This window comes from Dromaius novaehollandiae, chromosome 17 (genome assembly GCF_036370855.1).
Source record: "Dromaius novaehollandiae isolate bDroNov1 chromosome 17, bDroNov1.hap1, whole genome shotgun sequence".
NCBI lineage: Eukaryota > Metazoa > Chordata > Aves > Casuariiformes > Dromaiidae > Dromaius > Dromaius novaehollandiae.
In genome coordinates, this window is record NC_088114.1 from 10,457,238 (window position 1) to 10,477,174 (window position 19,937).

The 19,937-nt window shown below is 38.0% G+C and overlaps 1 protein-coding gene across 2 annotated transcripts in view; it reads left to right on the forward strand.

Annotated features, from left to right (window-relative positions):
• LOC112985608 (protein HIRA) overlaps window positions 1-18,209 on the forward strand; it is a 37,345-nt gene extending 19,136 nt beyond the window's left edge. The window contains exons 11-25 of one of the 2 annotated variants that reach the window (XM_064522129.1): window positions 440-545; window positions 1,130-1,357; window positions 2,189-2,274; window positions 2,862-3,056; window positions 4,448-4,618; window positions 6,178-6,382; window positions 7,161-7,265; window positions 8,054-8,202; window positions 9,622-9,783; window positions 10,612-10,670; window positions 11,733-11,838; window positions 13,404-13,526; window positions 14,842-15,005; window positions 16,616-16,704; window positions 17,255-18,209. In XM_064522129.1, coding sequence (XP_064378199.1) covers window positions 440-545; window positions 1,130-1,357; window positions 2,189-2,274; window positions 2,862-3,056; window positions 4,448-4,618; window positions 6,178-6,382; window positions 7,161-7,265; window positions 8,054-8,202; window positions 9,622-9,783; window positions 10,612-10,670; window positions 11,733-11,838; window positions 13,404-13,526; window positions 14,842-15,005; window positions 16,616-16,704; window positions 17,255-17,371 — 2,065 coding nt within the window. In that variant the 3' untranslated portion in view covers window positions 17,372-18,209. The remainder of the gene's footprint in view (window positions 1-439; window positions 546-1,129; window positions 1,358-2,188; window positions 2,275-2,861; window positions 3,057-4,447; window positions 4,619-6,177; window positions 6,383-7,160; window positions 7,266-8,053; window positions 8,203-9,621; window positions 9,784-10,611; window positions 10,671-11,732; window positions 11,839-13,403; window positions 13,527-14,841; window positions 15,006-16,615; window positions 16,705-17,254) is intronic. The other variant, XM_064522130.1, reaches the window with a different exon arrangement.
• Window positions 18,210-19,937: the final 1,728 nt, after the last annotated feature.

Sequence of the window (19,937 nt, forward strand, 5' to 3'; positions counted from 1 at the left end):
TAAAAAAGTGTGTATCCATTGCTTATCTGCCGAAGGCCCCTTTTCTTCACTTAGTTCCTTTAACATGCTAATTCTTCAAGCAGCTTCTACAGCAAGTGTATTTATAATCTTTCATTGTTCATTGTGAACAGTTCGGTTTATATTCTGTTCCACCCCTACAGAAAGGTTTTCATGGTGCTGATCGTGCCGTGGGTAGGTGTGGTATTCTCAAGCCACCTTCCTGTGTGCCGTCTCTGATTTGCCACCTTTGGAATATCAACATGCAAGCCCCTGCTGTCCATTACTCTTTCTCCTTGCTGTCCCGCTTCTTTGGTTCCATCAATAGTTGCTGTGATAATAAATCTTATGCTTCATGTTTTTATTTTTTTTTTATTGTTTATTGGATTGCCCTCTGACATCAATAAAAAAGATTGAAAACAAAGATCTTTATTTCCTTTAGGACCCTTAATGGACTTGGTATCTTAGTGTGTTCCATGGATGGATCGGTGGCATATTTGGACTTTTCCCAGGATGAACTTGGAGATCCACTCAGTGAGGAGGAAAAGGTACAGTAAGCACTCAAAGATTCCGTGATAGTACATGCACAATGTGTTGATTCATTAAAATATTGGACTATCTATAGAAGTATGTAGTGACTTGTTTTCATATTACAGAAAAAATGTGTTCTTGTCTACTTTCAAAACAGAATTAAAAAAAAGTAGTCAAGAAAAAAATTGTAATATTAGTTTCTACTCTGGAAAGAAAGTCTATTTGAAAAACATCCACTTGCTTACACATCATTATATGTTTTAAGTAATCATTTGTCCAAGAAAACAAGAAGTGGGTGCTTCGAAACATTTTGAAATTACTCTTTGACTTGTTTATACGCAAGTCTTTTTTCAAACTGGTTTGCTGTTGGCTGTTTTTTCTTTGTTTTTCTTCTTATTGCTATTAGCAACTAAAGCGTTGTATCCCAATTAACTTAGGTATTGATTTAGTGTTAGCTGAAAATATAAATAAAACTCCTCAGCGTATAAATTATACAGAGGATTTGCATCTTATTGTGTAACTCCTTTACAGCATTGTCGGTGATGTCATGCTAGCAGTTATAGTCACTCCTTTGCTGTGGTACATTTTTTAACACCCACAGAGCAACATCCATCAGTCCACCTATGGTAAAAGCCTGGCGATAATGACTGAAGCTCAGTTGTCTACTACCATTATTGAGAATCCAGAGATGCTCAAGTATCAACAGCGACAGCAACAGCAGCAGGTGGAACAGAAGAATGCGTCAATAAGGGAAGCATCTGGGACGGCGACAGCAGCTCCCAAAGTGGCAAGCATGGTTAATGGGGAGAGTTTGGAGGACATTAGAAAGGTAGGTGCTCTTGGATGGTCACTTTACAATGTCAAGTACTAAGTCAGTAAGTATCAAACTGGTTGTTATAAAACCAATTTCTGCATCCTTATTCACGTTGTTGGGCACCTTTCAGTCTGTGAATGGGCCAATTGATATTCCTGAGGCTTGCTGAAGAGTTAAAATGCTTTAAGTTGAATTAAGACCATGCAGGAAGAGGCTTGTGGATATTTCTATGATGTGTGCTAAATATGGATGTGTAGAAAGGAAATCAAAGATGGCTAAAAGCAGTCTAACTATAGAACTGTACTTTAATTTCTCTATGGGAGAGGTTGGGAACATTATTTAATTCCTTCCTAAACACAGGAGAGCAATTTTAGTGAAGGATTCAGTGCATGAAGATGAGAATGTTTCAGACTTGGCTCTGTAATGTGAAAAGCAGGTTACATTCTCCAAAAATGCCTTGTCTAGAAATGGATACATCTAGAATTAAAAATACATTGTTTTGAGGGCAAAAATCATTTTTATTATGGTATGGCCTGAGAGCAGTACTCAGAATTAGAGTTCTGTTGTACTTTGTACGATATAAACATCTTTTAAAAAAAATAAACACCTATTATTGGTCAAAAAAGTTGCAGTACTAAAATATACTTGCATAAATAGGAATATAGATTGAGCCAGCATTCACACAATAATAGTACAGTCCAAAGATATTATACAGAAAAAAATCATCTCTGTTAATAAATTTAATTGTGGAACATCTTTCATCTAATACACCTACCTGTCAGTTGAGGTTAAACAAACAAACTTTTCTATTTATCAGAAACAGTAATGAAATGTATTTCCCAACAGAATCTCTTAAAAAAGCAAGTTGAAACACGGACAGCAGACGGTCGGAGAAGGATCACGCCTCTCTGCATAGCTCAGCTGGACACTGGGTACATTTGGAAGTAGTTTTTAAAATCATTCCTGACCTTTTTATGTGGATTTTTTTTCCTGATGCACACTAAGAACTTGGACCTGTTTTAATCTCATGGCATCTTAAAACATTTGCTGGGAATATCCTGCAAGTACTTATTTATGAAATGTGTTCAACCTGTGTTCTCTTAATAACAAAATCTGAGAATAACTTGTAAGTTGTTAGAATTGGAAGAATGATTATCTCCTCCAGAATGGCCACCTTTTTTAAACTTCTAATGGATAAGGTTACTTCCTGTGATCTACCACTATAGATAAGTGAAAATTACTCTAAGGTACTTGAGGTTCCTATCTGCATTACTACTTACTGGCTTTAGCTTCATTTTAAATAAGAGGAATGACTCTTGATTAGAGGAACTTTTAAAGGTTGTATGTGTATATCCATATGTGGAAAAGGGAACAATGGTATGAATGTTGTAGTTGAAAAGACTTTTTTGAAGTATTTCAGAGAAAATATATTTGTTGTTTTGTCTGTCTTTTTGCTTAGGGATTTTTTGAAGTATTTCAGAGAAAATATATTTGTTGTTTTGTCTGTCTTTTTGCTTAGGGATTTTTCTACAGCGTTTTTCAATAGCATCCCAATATCTGGATCTCTGGCTGGCTCAATGATGTCTTCTCAAAGTAACCAGCAACTCATGTCATTAGATTCTAATGCAGCCAATTCCCTTAATACTTCAAAGCCTTCTGTAGAGCCAACAGCAGCCAGTATAAAACCAACAGATGATACAGCAAATAAAGATGGGTCAGTATTTGCAGAAATGTTGTTTCTCGTTTATATGACTTCCTATGAGTTTTAATCCTCCTTTACAGTTCTGCAAGCAATTATTAAAGTGCTTTCCCTATCCCAAAACTTCAAGAATCTAACATTCCTGCAAACATCAAGGTTTTATTAGTATTTGGTTACACTCTTTAGAGTGATAAATCCCTATGCATAGTTCTGAAAATGAACTTCAGTGCAATGAGCTATACAGTTGATTGTGTGCTAATGCTTTAACAAACTGGCTTGCTTATAGAATACTGGCTTGCTATCAGTAAATAATAAAAGCTTTCCCAGCAGTGGAAGTTTCCATCAAACTCTATCCTGTATCCCCTAGATCTCCTGTCCTCAAACGTGATGCTACTTCTGTATAATGCCCCTGTCAGATGAGAGAGAGCACAGTGACTGGCTCGTCAGTGCACGTGTGCTGGTTGGCCAGGGTTTCTTTCAGATTAAGTATGGAACAACTAAATTTTACTTGCATTTCCATCAGGGGTAACGCTCATTTGGCTATCTCTCCTCAATACTGCCGCTGTTTTTATAACACTTGCAAGAGCCTAATGTTGGAACCTCTACCACTCCATCAAATTTAGTTGAAATTGGCCGCAGATTCAAAAGTGAGTGAGTAGACTATGAGGGATGATTGACAGACAAAACAATTAAATCTCCTTTCCTTTAGAAATTGGGCTTCAAACTACTTTTTAGTACCAACATCAGTTGTCTTAGAGCCATTCTTTGCTCTGAATGAACTGAAAATCTCAAACAGTTATTCAAAGAAAAGATCTCTGGAATGTTTTAGTATGGGGAAAACATAATCCTTTGGCTTAGAGTTATACTTGGAAAAGGCCTAAGATTGTTTTGGATTCTTCAACAAGAACAACAAAATTAAAACCTGGCATGAAATGTTTCAGCTCAATTTGTTTGATTAAACAATGGAATATAATCTTGTAATGGAGAATATTTGGTGACCTGAATGGTAGGTAAAACTGGAAACTCTACTCATCATTTCAAATAATGATCCTTTCTGTTTGGATACATAAGCATAAGCTGAAAACATTGTTTTGTTCCTGAATTAAAAATACGTACAGAGAGAATCAGTTAAATATATCTTGATTAAAAGATCCTATGCAACAATATGAAGATCTTAACTCTCATAAGCATAAACAGCTTTTGAGAGTAGATAAAGCTTAGAAGATATTGACACATGAAAGGTAAAAAAAGCATATCATAATTCATGTATGTACATGAGTGGAAGGTTTTAAATATGATTTCTAGTCAGTATAATTTATAGTTAATGTTAGCTAGTTGTTATGAGTGATAGAGGTTATAAACATTACATTTCTTTCAACCTGTTTTTCTGTCCCTTTTATTGATAGTGTAAATGCTACCTCTGCTTCAGCTGCTCCTCCAGCATCATCTTCCTCTGTGCTGACAACTCCATCCAAGATTGAACCTATGAAAGCATTTGATTCTAGATTTACGGAACGATCCAAAGCCACCTCAGGGACTGCTGTTGTAACAAATACAAATCAGACTGTTGTGGACAGGTAAGATATAGCACAAGGACAAAAAAAGGATAGTAATGTAGAGAATTAAAAATTTGATTTTCTGTGGTATGGATGTCATGGTGCCGGTGTTCTGGAAACTGTCCTAGGTGTCTTCCACACATGGAAGGAAGGAGAGCTGCGAGTAGGTAAAGTTCTCTGCTGGCATTATCCCTTTGTACATTTGTCTCTGGTGTGTGGGACCAAGCAGACTCTTCAGGATATTTTCACTTTAAATTTTTGTTACAAGAGACTGTGTATGTATGTGTGTGCATGCCTCTATGTGTGGCTGCATGCATGTGTGTGCTTTTTAGAGTACAAAAGTACCCATCCTGCATCTCTCTGCAAGAGTGAGATTTACTTCAAGATAAATGACAATACCTGGCTGTAGAGGGCCTATCATAACAACTGCAGATGTGTTTCCATGTTTTGCTGTGAAGGCATGTGGAGAAGACGCTTCGATTGTAAGGTTTTTGGCTCTGGATCCATATGATTTAAAAAAAAAAAAAAAAAAGAAAAAAGGAGAACAACAATAATGACAATAGGAAAGCCTTTGGTTTTGTGACATATAGCGTGTTATGGCATAAGTATTCCAGCTTCACCAAAACAAATGTTATAAAGCATAGCAGTCTTGAGAGAGAAGTATGTACTTCCCCAAGTTATACCAATAAAATGTTTTTCCTAAATATCTCAATACTTTTATATCATAGGCTTTAACTGTACGATACAGAGGAAAGGCATATTAGATTACTCTTGCAATTTTCTAATCTGTCAGGAAAATTATGGATAAAAGAGAATTGTTTGGCATAATTCAGATGCCCCCAAAAAAGGAGGGGCATCTTACGCAATATGTTCCTAGGAAGCCGAGTGGTTATGGAGTAAGTGGCAAAACATAGTCATAAGTTAGTAACTGGCTATTAGAAGGAATGTGAAGAGTATGATTAAATGGCCTATTTTAAGGTAGAACAGTTAACAAAAAAGTTCACAGGGGGTTGTACTTTGTCATCTTTAGCTCTGTTGTATTCCTGAAATGGAAAATGAAGTAGTGAGGTCGTTTCTATGGTTTGCAGATATGCAGCTTACAGTAGTCAAAGCTAAATAGGACAAATTTTGTGGATAGACAAATCAATTTCTGCATGAGTGAGCAGAAAGTGTAATGTCCATTGGAGGAAAAAAGATGAAGTATTCTTGCAGCTTAGAGTTCTGATTTAACCTCTGTCAGCTCAGGGAGGAGATCTGATTGTAATTTCAGTTAAGTGCTAAAATAAAGTTGTTACTTATAGCTTCACCCCGTTGCTAAATGGTAGTTTGGTTTATTTTTTTTTTTTTAAAGATGAGACTATATCTTAACAACCTACATTATACATGTTAACTGTTGTACTTATGCAAAGGATTTGCTATATCTCTTTGGCTTCCTCATCTTACCTTTGTGCCTTTTCAAATACACTCAAACCAAAGAATGTAGTCTCTAACTTAGAAGCATGCATTGGGTAGGATATTTGGCAGCTGTTGAAACCAGCTTATATAAATCATGAAATATGTGGGCTTTTTTACTTGCTCAGACTGAAGGATCAGAATTTAATTAAAGACAGTAAGCCCAAGGATATTCTGGAGAGCAGCAGTGACAGTGAAGAGAAGATTCCAGCTGCTAAACCACTCAGTGCACCCAAACGTAAACTGGAACTTGAGGGAGAAACAGTAGAAAAGAAGAAAAAGGGAAGGCCTCGAAAAGACTCCAGACTTGTGCCAGTGACTTTAACTGTTCAGGTAAAATGAATCGGTCAATAACATTCATTAGAATTTCCGATATTCATGTAATAAAGTCCTGTGTTGACCTGTCTTAGCTTTAGCCGTGATCAAGTCAAGGAAAGACCAGCAGTTTAAGGTCCCTCAGAATTTTTAGCCATCCCTCTTCCTTGCTTTTAACATTATTATTTTAAAACTTTAAGATTTGAAAAAGAAGGTGCGCATGGCATGGCAAACCTGTGTGCTTAGTTTATATACAAATGCAGCTCCTTACTAAATGGTACCAGCATGCTGGGTGGTAAGTGTGCCAAATGTCTGTACGGAATTTAAAAAAAAAAAATCCATTAGCTTGGTATTTTGGGGGGCATGGCACACGCACAAAAGAGTGACTTGGATTCAATGACTTGAATGGTTATTACTTGCCTAGGATCTGTCAAGTAATAAATTAAATCAAGAGTTTCCATCTTTTTTAGGGTCTATTGAGTCCTCTATTTTCAGTATTCTGAGCTTACCTTTGCCAATTAATTTCCATTAATTGGTTCCAGCTTAGAAGTGTTAAAAACAGCCCATTACAGAAAGTAATGGCCACATCTAGTTTTTGTTTTTGTTTTATTCTTAGACTCTAGGTTAAAAATACTTGCATTTGTAAAACTAGGGGGAATAAAATACACATTTGCAACAGGTGTTATTTGGAATTTTTAAAAGGTTTCCTCCTTCCCAGAAAATCTATAGTATAGAGTATTTTTTGTCCTTAACTATTTTTAAGGAAACAAATAACCATTTTCTCAATTTTTTTCAGTCCCCAGCTACACTGGCCTCTGAGAAAGATGCTGCTTGCATCTCTGCACCAGCATTAGCACTTAAACTGCCAACCCCAATCCTGCAGAAATCATTTACTTTGCAAGTAAGTAGATCATTTTAAAAAAAAATCAAATCTTGCTTATTTTTACAAAAATAGATGTATTTGTTCAAGCAGGCTGTATTCTTTAGCTTCTAGGAAAGTGTGTGTGTGTGTGTGTGTGTGTATGAAAAGTTAATAGCAAATCAGCTAAGAATAGGACACTTGTAAAGTAGCTAAACTTCAAAGAGAAATACCTGCGGTTCATCAATCCCTACTTCTAGTTAGCCAAAGCATGTCAAAAAGTTAACACTATCGAACTGTAGTAAAAACTGCATTGTTACTATGGTTGTGTTGGTAGTACACTGCTAAAGAGGAAAAAATTATTATTTTCCAAGAGATCTTTGGATGTCCTCTCCATCTGAGGAGACTGGGAAATAGTATTAATTTAGGTATTTATGAAAAGTGTTTTTTTTTTCTTCTGTGTGCTTAGGCATTGATAATCTGGTTCTAATTGCAAGAATGCAGGAAGACCAGGCATATCTAGGCTTGATTTGAGGCCATTAAATAGGAAGCACAGACTTATGGAGGAATACACAGCCTTTTTCCATTCTTGTGCTCAGAACAGACAGAAGTGATTGATGTGTTCTAGCCAAGACTGATTCCAGGAAGTCTACTTCTTTTGAAGTAGCACAGTGTATTTTGAAGCTATTTTAAAGAGAATGCCATCATTCAATCCATTCTTAGATTTGGCCTTTTTCTGTATCTAACTGAGGTTGCTGTTTTGGCGGGCGGGGGGGTTGAGTAGGCCTTTTTCTCTTCAAAAAAGTATTTTGGTTTTTTTTGTTCTTCAGATAAGTACAGATCCATCAATGTACCTTGAAGTCGAGAATGAAATGACCACAGTGGGCGGTTCAAAGTTGAGCAGGTTAAAGTGTAATCGAGAAGGAAAGGAATGGGAGACTGTCCTCACCAGTCGAATTCTCACTGCAGCAGGAAGCTGGTAAGGGATTATGTTTTTTGAGGAAGTAGGAGCCTGCAGAAGATAAGTAGTCTGGAAGGCCAGAAAACATTTTTAGGGTGCATATTATCATTTTAAAATACACTTTTTCAAGGTACACTTTGGGGCAATCAACTACATTTAAAAGTATATATTTACATTTTACAAATAGGTAGAGACTCTAAGGATATTTTTATCCACTTATTTAGAAAAATGTATTAACCATATCGCTTTTATTAGGGCTTTATGTGATTCTTTATTCTTGGTTAAAAATATTCTATTTCTTTTCTTCCAGCTATCTTGGCCTAATACATTGATGTTCTGAAACTCTTATCCTGTGCAGTTTTTGTGGGAATTCTGGTTTATTTCTGTTAACTACTTCTATTTACTGGTTTTATCTCCTTTCGTCCCCTCCCCCTTATAATCTTTATGCAATATTGCATAATAACTGTTATGTGAATAAAAATAATATGTACTGATTTTAGTCTTGTGAGCAGTTTCACTCCAAGTATTAGCTCTGATCTATGCAGTCTTATTAAGGTATCTTGCATTCTCATTAGCCAGTTAGAAATATTTTCCTGGGGTGTTACCTTTCTCCTTTAAATTGCTTCATTAACGCTGACTAAATCGTGGTATGTGACAGTTGTTCAAATGTTAACTACTGAAGAATGCAAAGTTTGAAACAAGATGCTATTGTGGTGTAGAAGTATTTTCTGAGTTTTTTGCAGTTTATTTTCTCTTTACTTTTCTCAAATTTACTTTTCTCAATTAGCCTTTTAGCTCAGAGTTAAATTTAAAGTGAATTTCTGAAGCCTCAGCCATGAGATGCTCAGCATTTCTCATAGAATTTTTTTGAAATATTTTATTTTCCTACTTGAGTTTTGAGCTCAATCTCTGATAATACCCTTTAAACTAATAATATTTGTAGTAAGTAGTAATATCTTTTATTAAACAGATTGGCATGTGTAGTTGAAAAATATTAGACAACCTTTCAGATGCACAACTCTATTTTTTAGGTCTGAAAAAGCAGCAGCAGACTTTAAAGCTAAATATAAGTTCAGGCCCAAAGAAGAGTTTGTATACTCAAAAGCTCAACTATTTCCAACTATGCCACTTGGTCTAATAAAAGATACTGTCTCTGCCTGCAAGCAGTCTCCTGCTTATATCCTTAGATCATCATAGTTATACTACTTATATTAAGCTGCCGTACCATGCCTTTTTAATATGCCATTTATATCCATCTATAGGAAATCTCTCCATTTTCTGGCCTTCCCCTTTGGGACCAGGCTTTTTTTTAAAGTTCACATAGTTACCTTTTGGGGGAACTATCTTGAGTTGTATGATAATCTAAGAAAGCAGTCTGGTTTTGTGCTACTTGTATTTGACAAAATGTAAATTTTTTTTTTTTTTTTTTTTTTTTAGTGAGATTGTAAGCGTAGCCTGTGAGAAACGAACACTGTCAGTATTTTCAGCTTGTGGTCGTCGCCTTCTTCCCCCTATAGTATTGAATACACCCATCTCCACCCTACATTGCACAGGCTCTTATGTAATGGCTCTCACCACTGCAGCTACGCTCTCTGTTTGGTAAGTACCAAATTAGGTTGCAGCAGCTGAATTCTATAGGTTACCTTGTTCAGTGGCTGTGCTCATGCATTGCTGTTGAAATTGTGGCTTTAAACCAAGTCAGGTCTGAACACAAGTCCTTTTCGAATATAATATGCACTCCTGTGAAAAAGAGTTAATTGTGCAGGAATTGAATCTGGTTTCCTCTCAATTCTAGGATGGTACATAACATTGTATTTGGTGCTAGGAAGAAGATAGCTGATTAGCTAGAAATTATTGGTTTAAACAGCCTCCCTAGGTTAGGTTTGTCATGCATGTGGAATGATTTGCAGGGGGCAAAAAAGGAGAAATATAGATATTTCCATCTTCCATTGTATTTTAGCCAGTGATTATTTGAAAAGTGCACTGGTTTCAGTGTCGAAAGTATTCCAGTCATCTTTACGATGCCAAGGTAAAAACTGCAGTGCTTCAGCAAACTGTTAAGTCACCCTGTTACAGGGACAGAGACCTTTACCAAAAGGGTGAGGTGAAGCGCAAGTACTTGTTTTCAGTTGTATATTTTAATCTAATGTTTAACGTAAGTGAGAGCACCTAAGGGAATTGTTGGGATGGTCAGTGTTTGCTTATCTGTAATGAGGTTCCCTGATAGAAAGGGCTGCAAAAGTTTTTCTGTGCTGTTGACTCTTACCTTACCTTTACGGATTTGAGTTTGCCAAAATTGTTTTGTCAAAGCAATGAAGAAAATATCAAAAATGTTATGTCATGCATATATTAACTATATGAATATTAAATGATTTTGGAGCATCAGTTGTTTGTAAGCAGAAGATCTTTGCTTTTGTCTGTTTTCAGGGATGTTCACAAGCAGACAGCCATTGTTAGAGATGAGTCTTTGCAAACAATATTATCAGGTAATAAAAAGGGTTATTTGCTTACCAACCTTTGAGTGCACCTGTACTATGTAGTGCATTTTATGAATATGCTGAAACTTTATAAAACCTGAAAAGCCTAAACAAATAACTTTCCTTCTTTGTTATTGTGTATTAAATGGAAGTCATTGGCAACACTGAACTTAGTGTATAAATGAGACGAAAATATCAGCCGGTAACGGACTTGTACACAATTCTGTCACTTACAATATTCCAGCTTACTTTTGAATGTGAAAATCCAGTGTTGTGAAGAACACAAGACAAATACTTTATGTAAATCTACTGCTATTACAACAATCTCCCTGTACTTTGCACGTGTGTTGTCTTAATGTGAGCAACTTAACTTCTGATTATCTCAGATTCTTTATTACAGACCCTTCAATGTCTATCATTGCCAATGTCTAGGCAAAAGAAGTAATCAAAAAAGCAGTGTCTTGGAGCACACTGGCTTCTATTTTAGCTTTAATCCATACAGTATTAATCAAAGCTAGCTAGAGGAGTAGTTGTACCAGCAGTCTGCTGATGTCTTAACTGGAAGTTACATGGCATAATTATATAGTCCTGTACACAGAATGTGCACAAACCCTGAGATGGGGATATGCTGGGAAATGAGAGACTCTCACTATCCCACTTGTACTATGTTTTTCCTAGAGAGCATGCCTTTCTAAGTATGCTGGTTTTTAGAATTTTGGCATAATGAGAAAAAGAAGCTAAAAGCTTTTCAGGTTACAGAAGACACAGCAGGTTTGCTGAAGATTTTCTCTGGATATGGAAAATGTTTTGATTTAAGCTAATGTTCTGTATAAATTGCAATATCAAGATTAATAATGTAATTTGCAGCACAATGATACTGATGCTACTGCACTGAGCTTGCTGTTCAACATCATTACCTGGTGTCTTGGCTTTCCTGTTGGTGTTTGAGAATAACACTCAACCTTTTTCTCTTGGTTGCTATGAGAGTAATTAATGGTGGTTAGCACTTAATACCATTATGAATGTTATGCAAAACTCCAAAAAAAAATTTTGGTCCAATTTGATTTGTAGGAAGTGATGCAACTGTGTCTCAGATATTGCTGACTCAGCATGGTATACCTGTAATGAGCATGTCTGATGGAAAGGCATATTGTTTTAATCCTTCTCTTTCTACATGGTAAGTTGTACGTTATTTCCTCCTTTTACAAAGTAGCTGAACTGACACGCGTGTTCTGATTTACTGTTTCACGCCCTGCTCTGAATGCTAGTCTGAGCAGAATCACACTCTAGGCTTTACTTTTGCTTTAGTTACTAGCGGGTGTCTAGGGTTTAGGGTCTCTTACTCTGTTATGATTTGTTATGTTTAAAATAAGTTTTAAAAACTAAAAGGTTAAACTACAGGTCTTTATCATTTTTTACTATACCATGTATACTATTTCATGTGTTACTTATACCCGCCTATGTATGTGCACTTTTGTTGATGCACATCACTTGTATGTGTCAAGCAGTTGACAATAATTAAAAACAGTCTAACCTTACAATTCACTTCTTTTCTTTTACACTAAAAAAAGAACAGTTCTGGGGAAAATGGTCAAAACAGCTTTCACAGTTTTGTTGGAGGTTTAAACACATTTAAAAGATTCTGCCTGGCTTCCTAAGAAAATCAGACTTATGTGCTCTAACCCTGAGCGTGTACGTGTCTGACTTTGTCAGTGCTCATCATCCTTTGATCTTTTCTGGTTCTGATGACCAGTTTTGGTCACATTTGAAGAGGGCTAAATGCCTCCAAGACCTACAAGCTTAATGAAGATAGTATGTCAGGTAAGGGAAGAGGGAAGAAATCATTTGACCTGAAAGAATTCATGTGGAAAACTTTGCGGTCAATAGGGAGCAAAGGACAGGCTGTCAGCCATAATTCTGAATTTGCTGTCCTTTTTTTTAGTTGTTTTTTAGTTTGTATCACAGCTTTGGAATTATATAAAAGAACAGTTCCTTTAGTCATCAACACAGATTTAAACATGATAAAACAGTGAAAGTTATTTTAAGTATTTGTACTATTTTACCTCTGATCTGTCTGGAGGTCTAAACTTAGCATTCATTTGAGCCACTGATTCCCTTGGCATCTCAGACCAGTGAAAATGATATCCTCGATTAGGTTTGGAAATGTCAGCTGTAACTGTCAGCCCCCCTCAATATGAAGGAAAAGTTGTAGTGTATGGGAAAGGTTGTCAAAATGTATGATCTGCGGTGACTTATCTGGTGGGTGGAGGGACCTGACCTGAGGTAATGTTAGGTTCATAATGAGAAAGTCACTACCTGTGTTCCCTCCAGCCTTCATTTTGAGGCATAACTCTTTGGTAGATGTAAAATAACATATAGAAAGTGGATTTCCTTGTGTTTTTCAAAATTAATGGTGAATTATATTATGTCATTAATCCTGTCAGCTTTTGGGGTGAGAGGGATGTTTCTGTGAAAGCACAATCAGAATTTGGATGTTGAATCAGAATAACTTTTGTCCATGGAATTCTTAAGTGCCTCTGTGATATATATGTGTACGTGTGTGTGTGTGCGTGCGCACGTGTGTGTGTGTATATATATATGTATAGATATAGATATATGTATATTTTTTTTGTTTAGTAATCTGAAAACGCAAGCCAGGCTGTGAGGCAGAACAGAGCAGGACCACTCAACATCACTGTTTATTCTCTTCAAACTTGTTTTTTTTGGTTTGTTTTTTTACAGGAATCTTGTTTCTGACAAGCAGGACTCCTTAGCGCAATGCGCAGACTTCAGGAATAGTTTACCATCCCAAGAAGCCATGCTGTGTTCTGGGCCCTTAGCTGTAATACAGGGACGAACTTCAAAGTATGCACTTAATTGTTTTGTTTGTTTGATCGATGTTTCTCTTTTTTTCCTTATTACTTATTTATGTTCTTGAATCAATGAGTTAATTCTTGATGCTGTTGACACGGAAAATAATCTATTGGTAGTTCATAAAGTGACTCCCCCCTTCCCCTCCAAAAAAACCTTTTGCACGCTTATAGTCTCTATTTTAGCGTTATTCAGAGATTGTTCTGGGGACGCAAAAAAGTGTGCTCTGAACTTGTAATGATTTTGCTTAAGGCTCCTCTTTATTGAATTGGTACAGTATTTGACAATATTCTGAACATGTAATATTTTGAATAACTAAACAGAATTTCTTATACTTTACATTTTAAATTTTTGTTTACTAGCTTTCTTGAGTTGGTCTACAAATTTTGAATAGTTCAGCCGTCCTCAATGGATTTATTTAATGAAGTCTATGAGAAAGTTGAGTGATTAGTTATCTGATGTGTATCTTTAACATCCAAAAATATCACCAGAGAATTGTGTGAGCCAGAGCAGACTTCTATAGATACCTTAATAGCTCATTCTCACCTGTAACTGACTTAGGTTTTCCAGGCAGGTTTCATTGCTGTTTCTGGCCTTTACATCTGAACTTACTCAATTTTTTTAGTAAGAGGAACTACATAGAGAGTGGTATGGTTTTTATTGTGCTTCTCTTTAGGGGACGAAAAGTAGCAAGCTAATTGGGGGAAAATATTTAGAATCCAAGCAAACAGTACTAGAGTGTCTGAGAAAGAAAATACCATACTGAAAAAGTAGCAAACTTTTCAAAAAGAAACTACTCTGTTACTTTTTTCAAATTAGCGTTCCTACAACAGTGTATTTAACTGGTTTAAAAAAAAAAAAAAAAGCCTTTTAAGGCTTTAGGTCAATCTTATATCTTGTGTCTGTCTCGTAGCTTTTACCTGTGAGGAATATAAATAGGGAAGGCAAAGACAGTCATCTGCATTTCCTATAAACATTTAGGAGGACTTTGTCCCTGAAAAGCCTGTAATTTTTTAAAAATAGAAATCAGTTGAAAGGAGGAGAGACAGAATAGGAGAAAACCCTCCACTGACCTGGATGCCCATAAGCAGTCCAGCAGAGGAAGAAGGCAGTTTTGGTTTTTTTCCCCATGTGATACAAGGGGCTTGCTGCAAAGTGCTGCCTTTGTCATTAAAGACTTGAACTCGGAAAGCACTAGATCCCTTTGAAAGACGAGGGTAGAGTATTTTCTGTATTACTAGAATACATATTTCATAAATCAACCTCTGAGTTTATGGCTGCCATACTAATTTCTCTTTTGGTTTTGTAGTTCAGGAAGGCAAGCTGCGAGATTGTTCTCCATGCCTCATTTAGTACAACAAGAAACAACACTTGCATACCTGGAGAATCAGATAGCAGCAGCACTTATGCTACAATCCAGTCATGAATATCGCCACTGGCTCCTTATCTATGCACGGTACCTAGTTAATGAAGGTGAGACTTGGCATGCTGTGTTACATCTTTGCAGCTGTGATGGATTTTTAAGAAACCCTCTATTCATGCGATGTATATTTATGATTGTACTTAACGTTCTCCCATTTAGCACTTCGCTTCTGGACTCAGTGGTTAATTAAAAACGGCTGAAGTGCATTTGCTTCCTATAGTGCTCAGTGCTCTAGGATCTTATACTGACGCGCTATGAACTGATAATGCTTTGGGGAAACAGTGCCACCTATGGACTTCAGTAACAGGAACTGCATTGTAAAAGAGGCCAGTGATCTGTCTGTCGAGCAGTATTATAGCCGGATATATTATCTGGCAGCAACTACTGACATGTTTTGGGAAGCAGCAATACCTTGTAAAATATGTCGTGTTCCTCAGCCAAGTGGTGATCACTGCATGTTGCGAAGTAGAAGAATTGCTAGGGTAGAGTTTATATCAGAGCATGGACAACTGCAGGGAGCTTGCTTGTGTTGTTTGCCTTTAAAAATAAAATAAAAAAATTATATATATAAAACCACACACCTGTATACACGCATATATAAATATTTTAAATTTTCAGCAGCATGGACTGGTGAGCTCCATAGGTTAAATTCTGTGAGCAAAGAAACACAGAAATAAGGTTGCTTGTATCTGTTTTATTTCTGAATATAGTTTTTCTCTATGCTATTATTAAGGTTAACCAACTGGCCACCTTCATGCTTCTTAGATGCTAAAACACTCCATTGTACCTTTGCTTGTCTGTCTTCCAAATTTAGTAGTTCCCACTAATTCTGCCTTGTTCCTCACCACGCGTAATCATTTTACACAGAGGGAAGCCACCTAACACCGTGCTGGCAGAATTAAAATTGAGATCATTAATTCTTGCCTTTTGGTCCCAACTTTATTTAATAAGAGAGCCAGGTGAATTGCATGTAGTTCTCTGTCCTCACTCCACTGAAATTAAAATGTTCATCTCGGGTCTTATGTGAACACAGTTACACTTTAAAAAGTCTTTGCTAGTTGACAGCTTCTCCAATTTGTATTAGGATTCATCTTAAAATGTGAAAATGTCATCACCTTGTATGTATATGCTGGATGTTATCTTTTCCCCTTCAGTGGTTGTCATCTTCTGGCTAACTCCTCTGATATCATTTTTGCATTAGTTCGCCAGTTATCAAAGTCTGTCAGTTACATAAAACATTTCTACTGTTTAAGAGTGTGTGTGTGTGTGTGTGTGTGTACACACACAGGCGTGTATATCTATCTTGGGGGTGGGGGAGGTGAGGGACAAAACTGAGGTTGGGACAGCTGTTGTAACAAACTGGGCTACCTACTATTTTTTTTCCCTGTTGTAGAACAACTTCAGTAGCCTTGTTTGGTTTTGAGAACTTAAGATAAAAACCTTTGGAAATTTGAAATGAATCCTTTACCAATCATCTTATCTCTACAAAGATTTCCTGTTAGTTAAAGGAGAATAACTTACTTTTTCAGGAATCACACTTTCTGGCTTTATTTTATTCTAGATGCTTGTAACTCTTTCCTGAAGGGTTTTAGTTGGATTGTATAGTGGCTATATATAGTTAAATGTTTATGAATGTGATTTTATTTCTGATCATATTCAGGGTTTGAATATCGTTTGCGAGAATTATGCAAGGATTTACTGGGTCCAGTCCATTACTCAGCTGGAAGCCAGTGGGAATCAACAGTAATGGTAAGTTTTGACAAAGAATGAGGGAGAGTTTCCTATGTCAGTCATGGAAAATGGATAGTCCATTGAAGCTTTGTGGCAAGAAGGCAACCACAACTGATTCTTGCTAACCTGGAACCACTTCGTTGTCTACTCCTATCCCATATGAAGGCTTCCTTCCCATGGAACTTGTATTTATATCATATGAAACGGTAGACAAATACTTAGTTTCATGGTCTCCGTTCTGGTGCTGTTTTGAATATCGAGCAGACGGAGTAGAGTTGCACATTCTCCACATTCCTCAGACACCAGCTCTGCAATAGGAACGTGCCAACGGAACGTCTCCCCTTCTCGGCAGCACGTCTGGAGTCTGTAACTGCATGGAGGCTGCAACAGCTTCATGAATATATAAATGCAAAGGCAGTTTTTATTTTGGGAGTTATGTAAACGGCATAAAAGCATGAGATACACAGCTCTCTCTGGGCAGGAAAAAAGGCATGAATCATAAATAGTCCTATGGAAAATATTCACGATATCAAATACATTATGAGGATGCTTTTGTGTTTTTGTGCAGGGTTTACGAAAGAGAGAACTATTGAAAGAACTTCTTCCTGTTATTGGACAGAACCTCCGCTTCCAGAGGCTTTTCACAGAATATCAAGAGCAGCTAGACATCTTGAGAGACAAGTAGAGTGTCCCCAGATTTTTCCTGAGGGGCCTGGTCCGAGAGAAACTGCTGAACAGTATTTAACAGAGACAGAAGAGGAGAGAGCCCAGTCAGAATGGGACACTCCTGAAGAGGGCAGTACTCTAAAGGTCCCACCACTTCACGAGTGACCTACTTTAGTTTTTAAAGGAGCTCACAGTGGATTCGTGAATATGAGTGGATGAGCTAGACCGTTTCCCAAGTGAAACTTAACCATCAAAGCTGTGGCCTCTATTTCTATGGGAAGTCGTGGATATGTACTTCAGGGGGGTCCTTTTGGATCTGGATCTCATTTTAATATCAAAACTAGCTGAGAACTGTTTGTGAGGTTTCTTGGATGTCCTGTGAAAAGCACAGTACTTAAGAGTACACTGAACAGCATATTTAACCCTGTTTAGGGTTTTTTGCCTGAGGATTTATTGAGGCTCAACACTATATTAAATTAGATGAATGAGCCACATAAAAAGAAATTTCATAAATATTAAGGTATTATGCAGCCAATAGACTCTTTCCTGTGAATATAATAATAAGAAGAGGCTGTTCTAACACATGGACTATTTTTGTACTAGAATTTGCTAACTTGTAATATGGAATTTTATTTGGCCAATAATCAGGCTATCTCTACAAAGTCATCTTGTAGAAAATTTAACTCTAATTACAAAAGCTATGTTTCAAAATAATTCTACCAAATTAACATGTCATCTGGTTTTTAATTTTTAAATGTTTGTAAAAGGCATTTGGGGGGAGGGGGAGGGATGTAAGGGGGTGGCTCTTTTTGTAAGTACAAAAATAAATGAACGCTGCATTGGTTTAAAAAAAGAAACGTGGTCTTGTAATGTTATTTCAAAGGGTTCAAATCTCCAGAAATGTCAACATAGGCTGAATCATTTTAATGTGTCTAGAAATAAGTAATACTGTCTGGGTGATCTTTCCTCCAAAAACATGATCAGACAAGTATTTGTGATCACCCTAGAGAAGCTACAGAATTTTCTTTGAGCCACATCTCAGCTGAGGGAGTAGGAGCTGTGTGTGGGAGTGCTGGTTATCTGTGCTAACATAACGTAAAAGGGGCTCCCTTAACCACTGCTGAAATTGGTCAGCACTGCAACAAGAAAGGAGCTTCGTGCAGCTATGGACATGTTCCTTGTCTGGCATTTCATAAGAACAACATAGTGCTGGTGCCCTGCCTGATGTTTGCTTGTGGAATGGTTTTGGAATCGCTTTGAAACCAAATCTATCAGCTTCCTTGTTTTCTTCCCAAAAGTCTACTTGGTGCTGGGAAAGAAGAAAGTGGATGTCCCGGTTCTTTCAAGGACCTAGAACTGCTGTGCCCCAGTATATGGCATTAGTTTGAGATGTTTTTGACTTAAGAAAATTAGAGTATTGAAATGAGTAACTATTTCATTATCAAACTGTCATATAGGTGCACTTTGTCCCTTAAGCTTCTAGCAGAAGCAAATAATATCCTTCGCCCTCGTTAGGAGTGCCAGGCAGCCGTGACAAGAACGCGTTGCCTTGGACTTTGGCTGGCGGGGACTGACCCCCTTCGGGTTGGCAGCTCTGCAGTTTATGTGGCTGTCTGGATCTTAGCAGGAAGGCTGTTTTCTTTAATGGCAACTCAGTCTTCCAAACGGGGAGATCCTGTATTGACCGGTCAAGGTCGTCTGCTACCTTGCGAAGCCCAAAACACATGAAAGGCCCCGACAGGCAGAGGATTACTTTAATTGTGGCAATCTCATGTGCACGCTGACTGAACTGTCTTAAAAAGCAACAAAAACAACTGGGTTCACAGCTATTCTTCAGCACAGCATCAGTCCAAGTCTCTGACTAGCAGTGGGAAATGGCCTGAGAGCAGACTTGGACTTTTTTTTTTTCTCCGTGTACTTGATACAAGCAATCCCAACCTCGTCGGAGGCCATGGGGGCAGCGATTCCGGCCTCATGCCCACGTCTGCTGGGCCCCTCGCACTTTGCTTGCGCACGGCCCCCCTCCATCCGCTGCAAGGAGCAGAGGCTGGAGGCAGAGCTCGCCCCGCTGCCGCAGCAGGCCGGGCAGGGACAGACGGACGCCCCGCGGCGGCGGAGGCTGCGCTGCCCCGCGGCTCTCCCTCCCTGGGGGCAGCTGGGCCTGGGGGGGGTGATGCTCCTGGGACCTTTGCTCCGGCCTTTGCCACCAAAGAACAAGGCAGGGACAGACCCAGATCTACCAAGACAAGACCGGTGGGAGAAGGAAGCTTAAATAAGGGGAGAAACTCATCGTCACTTCGCGTTCCCCTGATCCCTGGTCCCAAAGGTTTAAGGGTGGGTACGGCGCCAAGCAGGCATCGCTGTGATGGCTCCTGCGCTAGCGCTAGCTCATCTCCGCTCACGGGAGCAGGTGTTACGTGCCTCACTGCAAGCAAGCGACATGCTAAAATGATTAAAATACCAGCCAGGCACCATAAACGGGGGAAATGGGGGGTCTGGCACAAAGCTCGGGGCAGTCAGGGCACCCGGCAGCACCCGCCGCCGCCTGTGTCTGGCCGCGCCCGGAACGCCGCCGCCACCGCCTC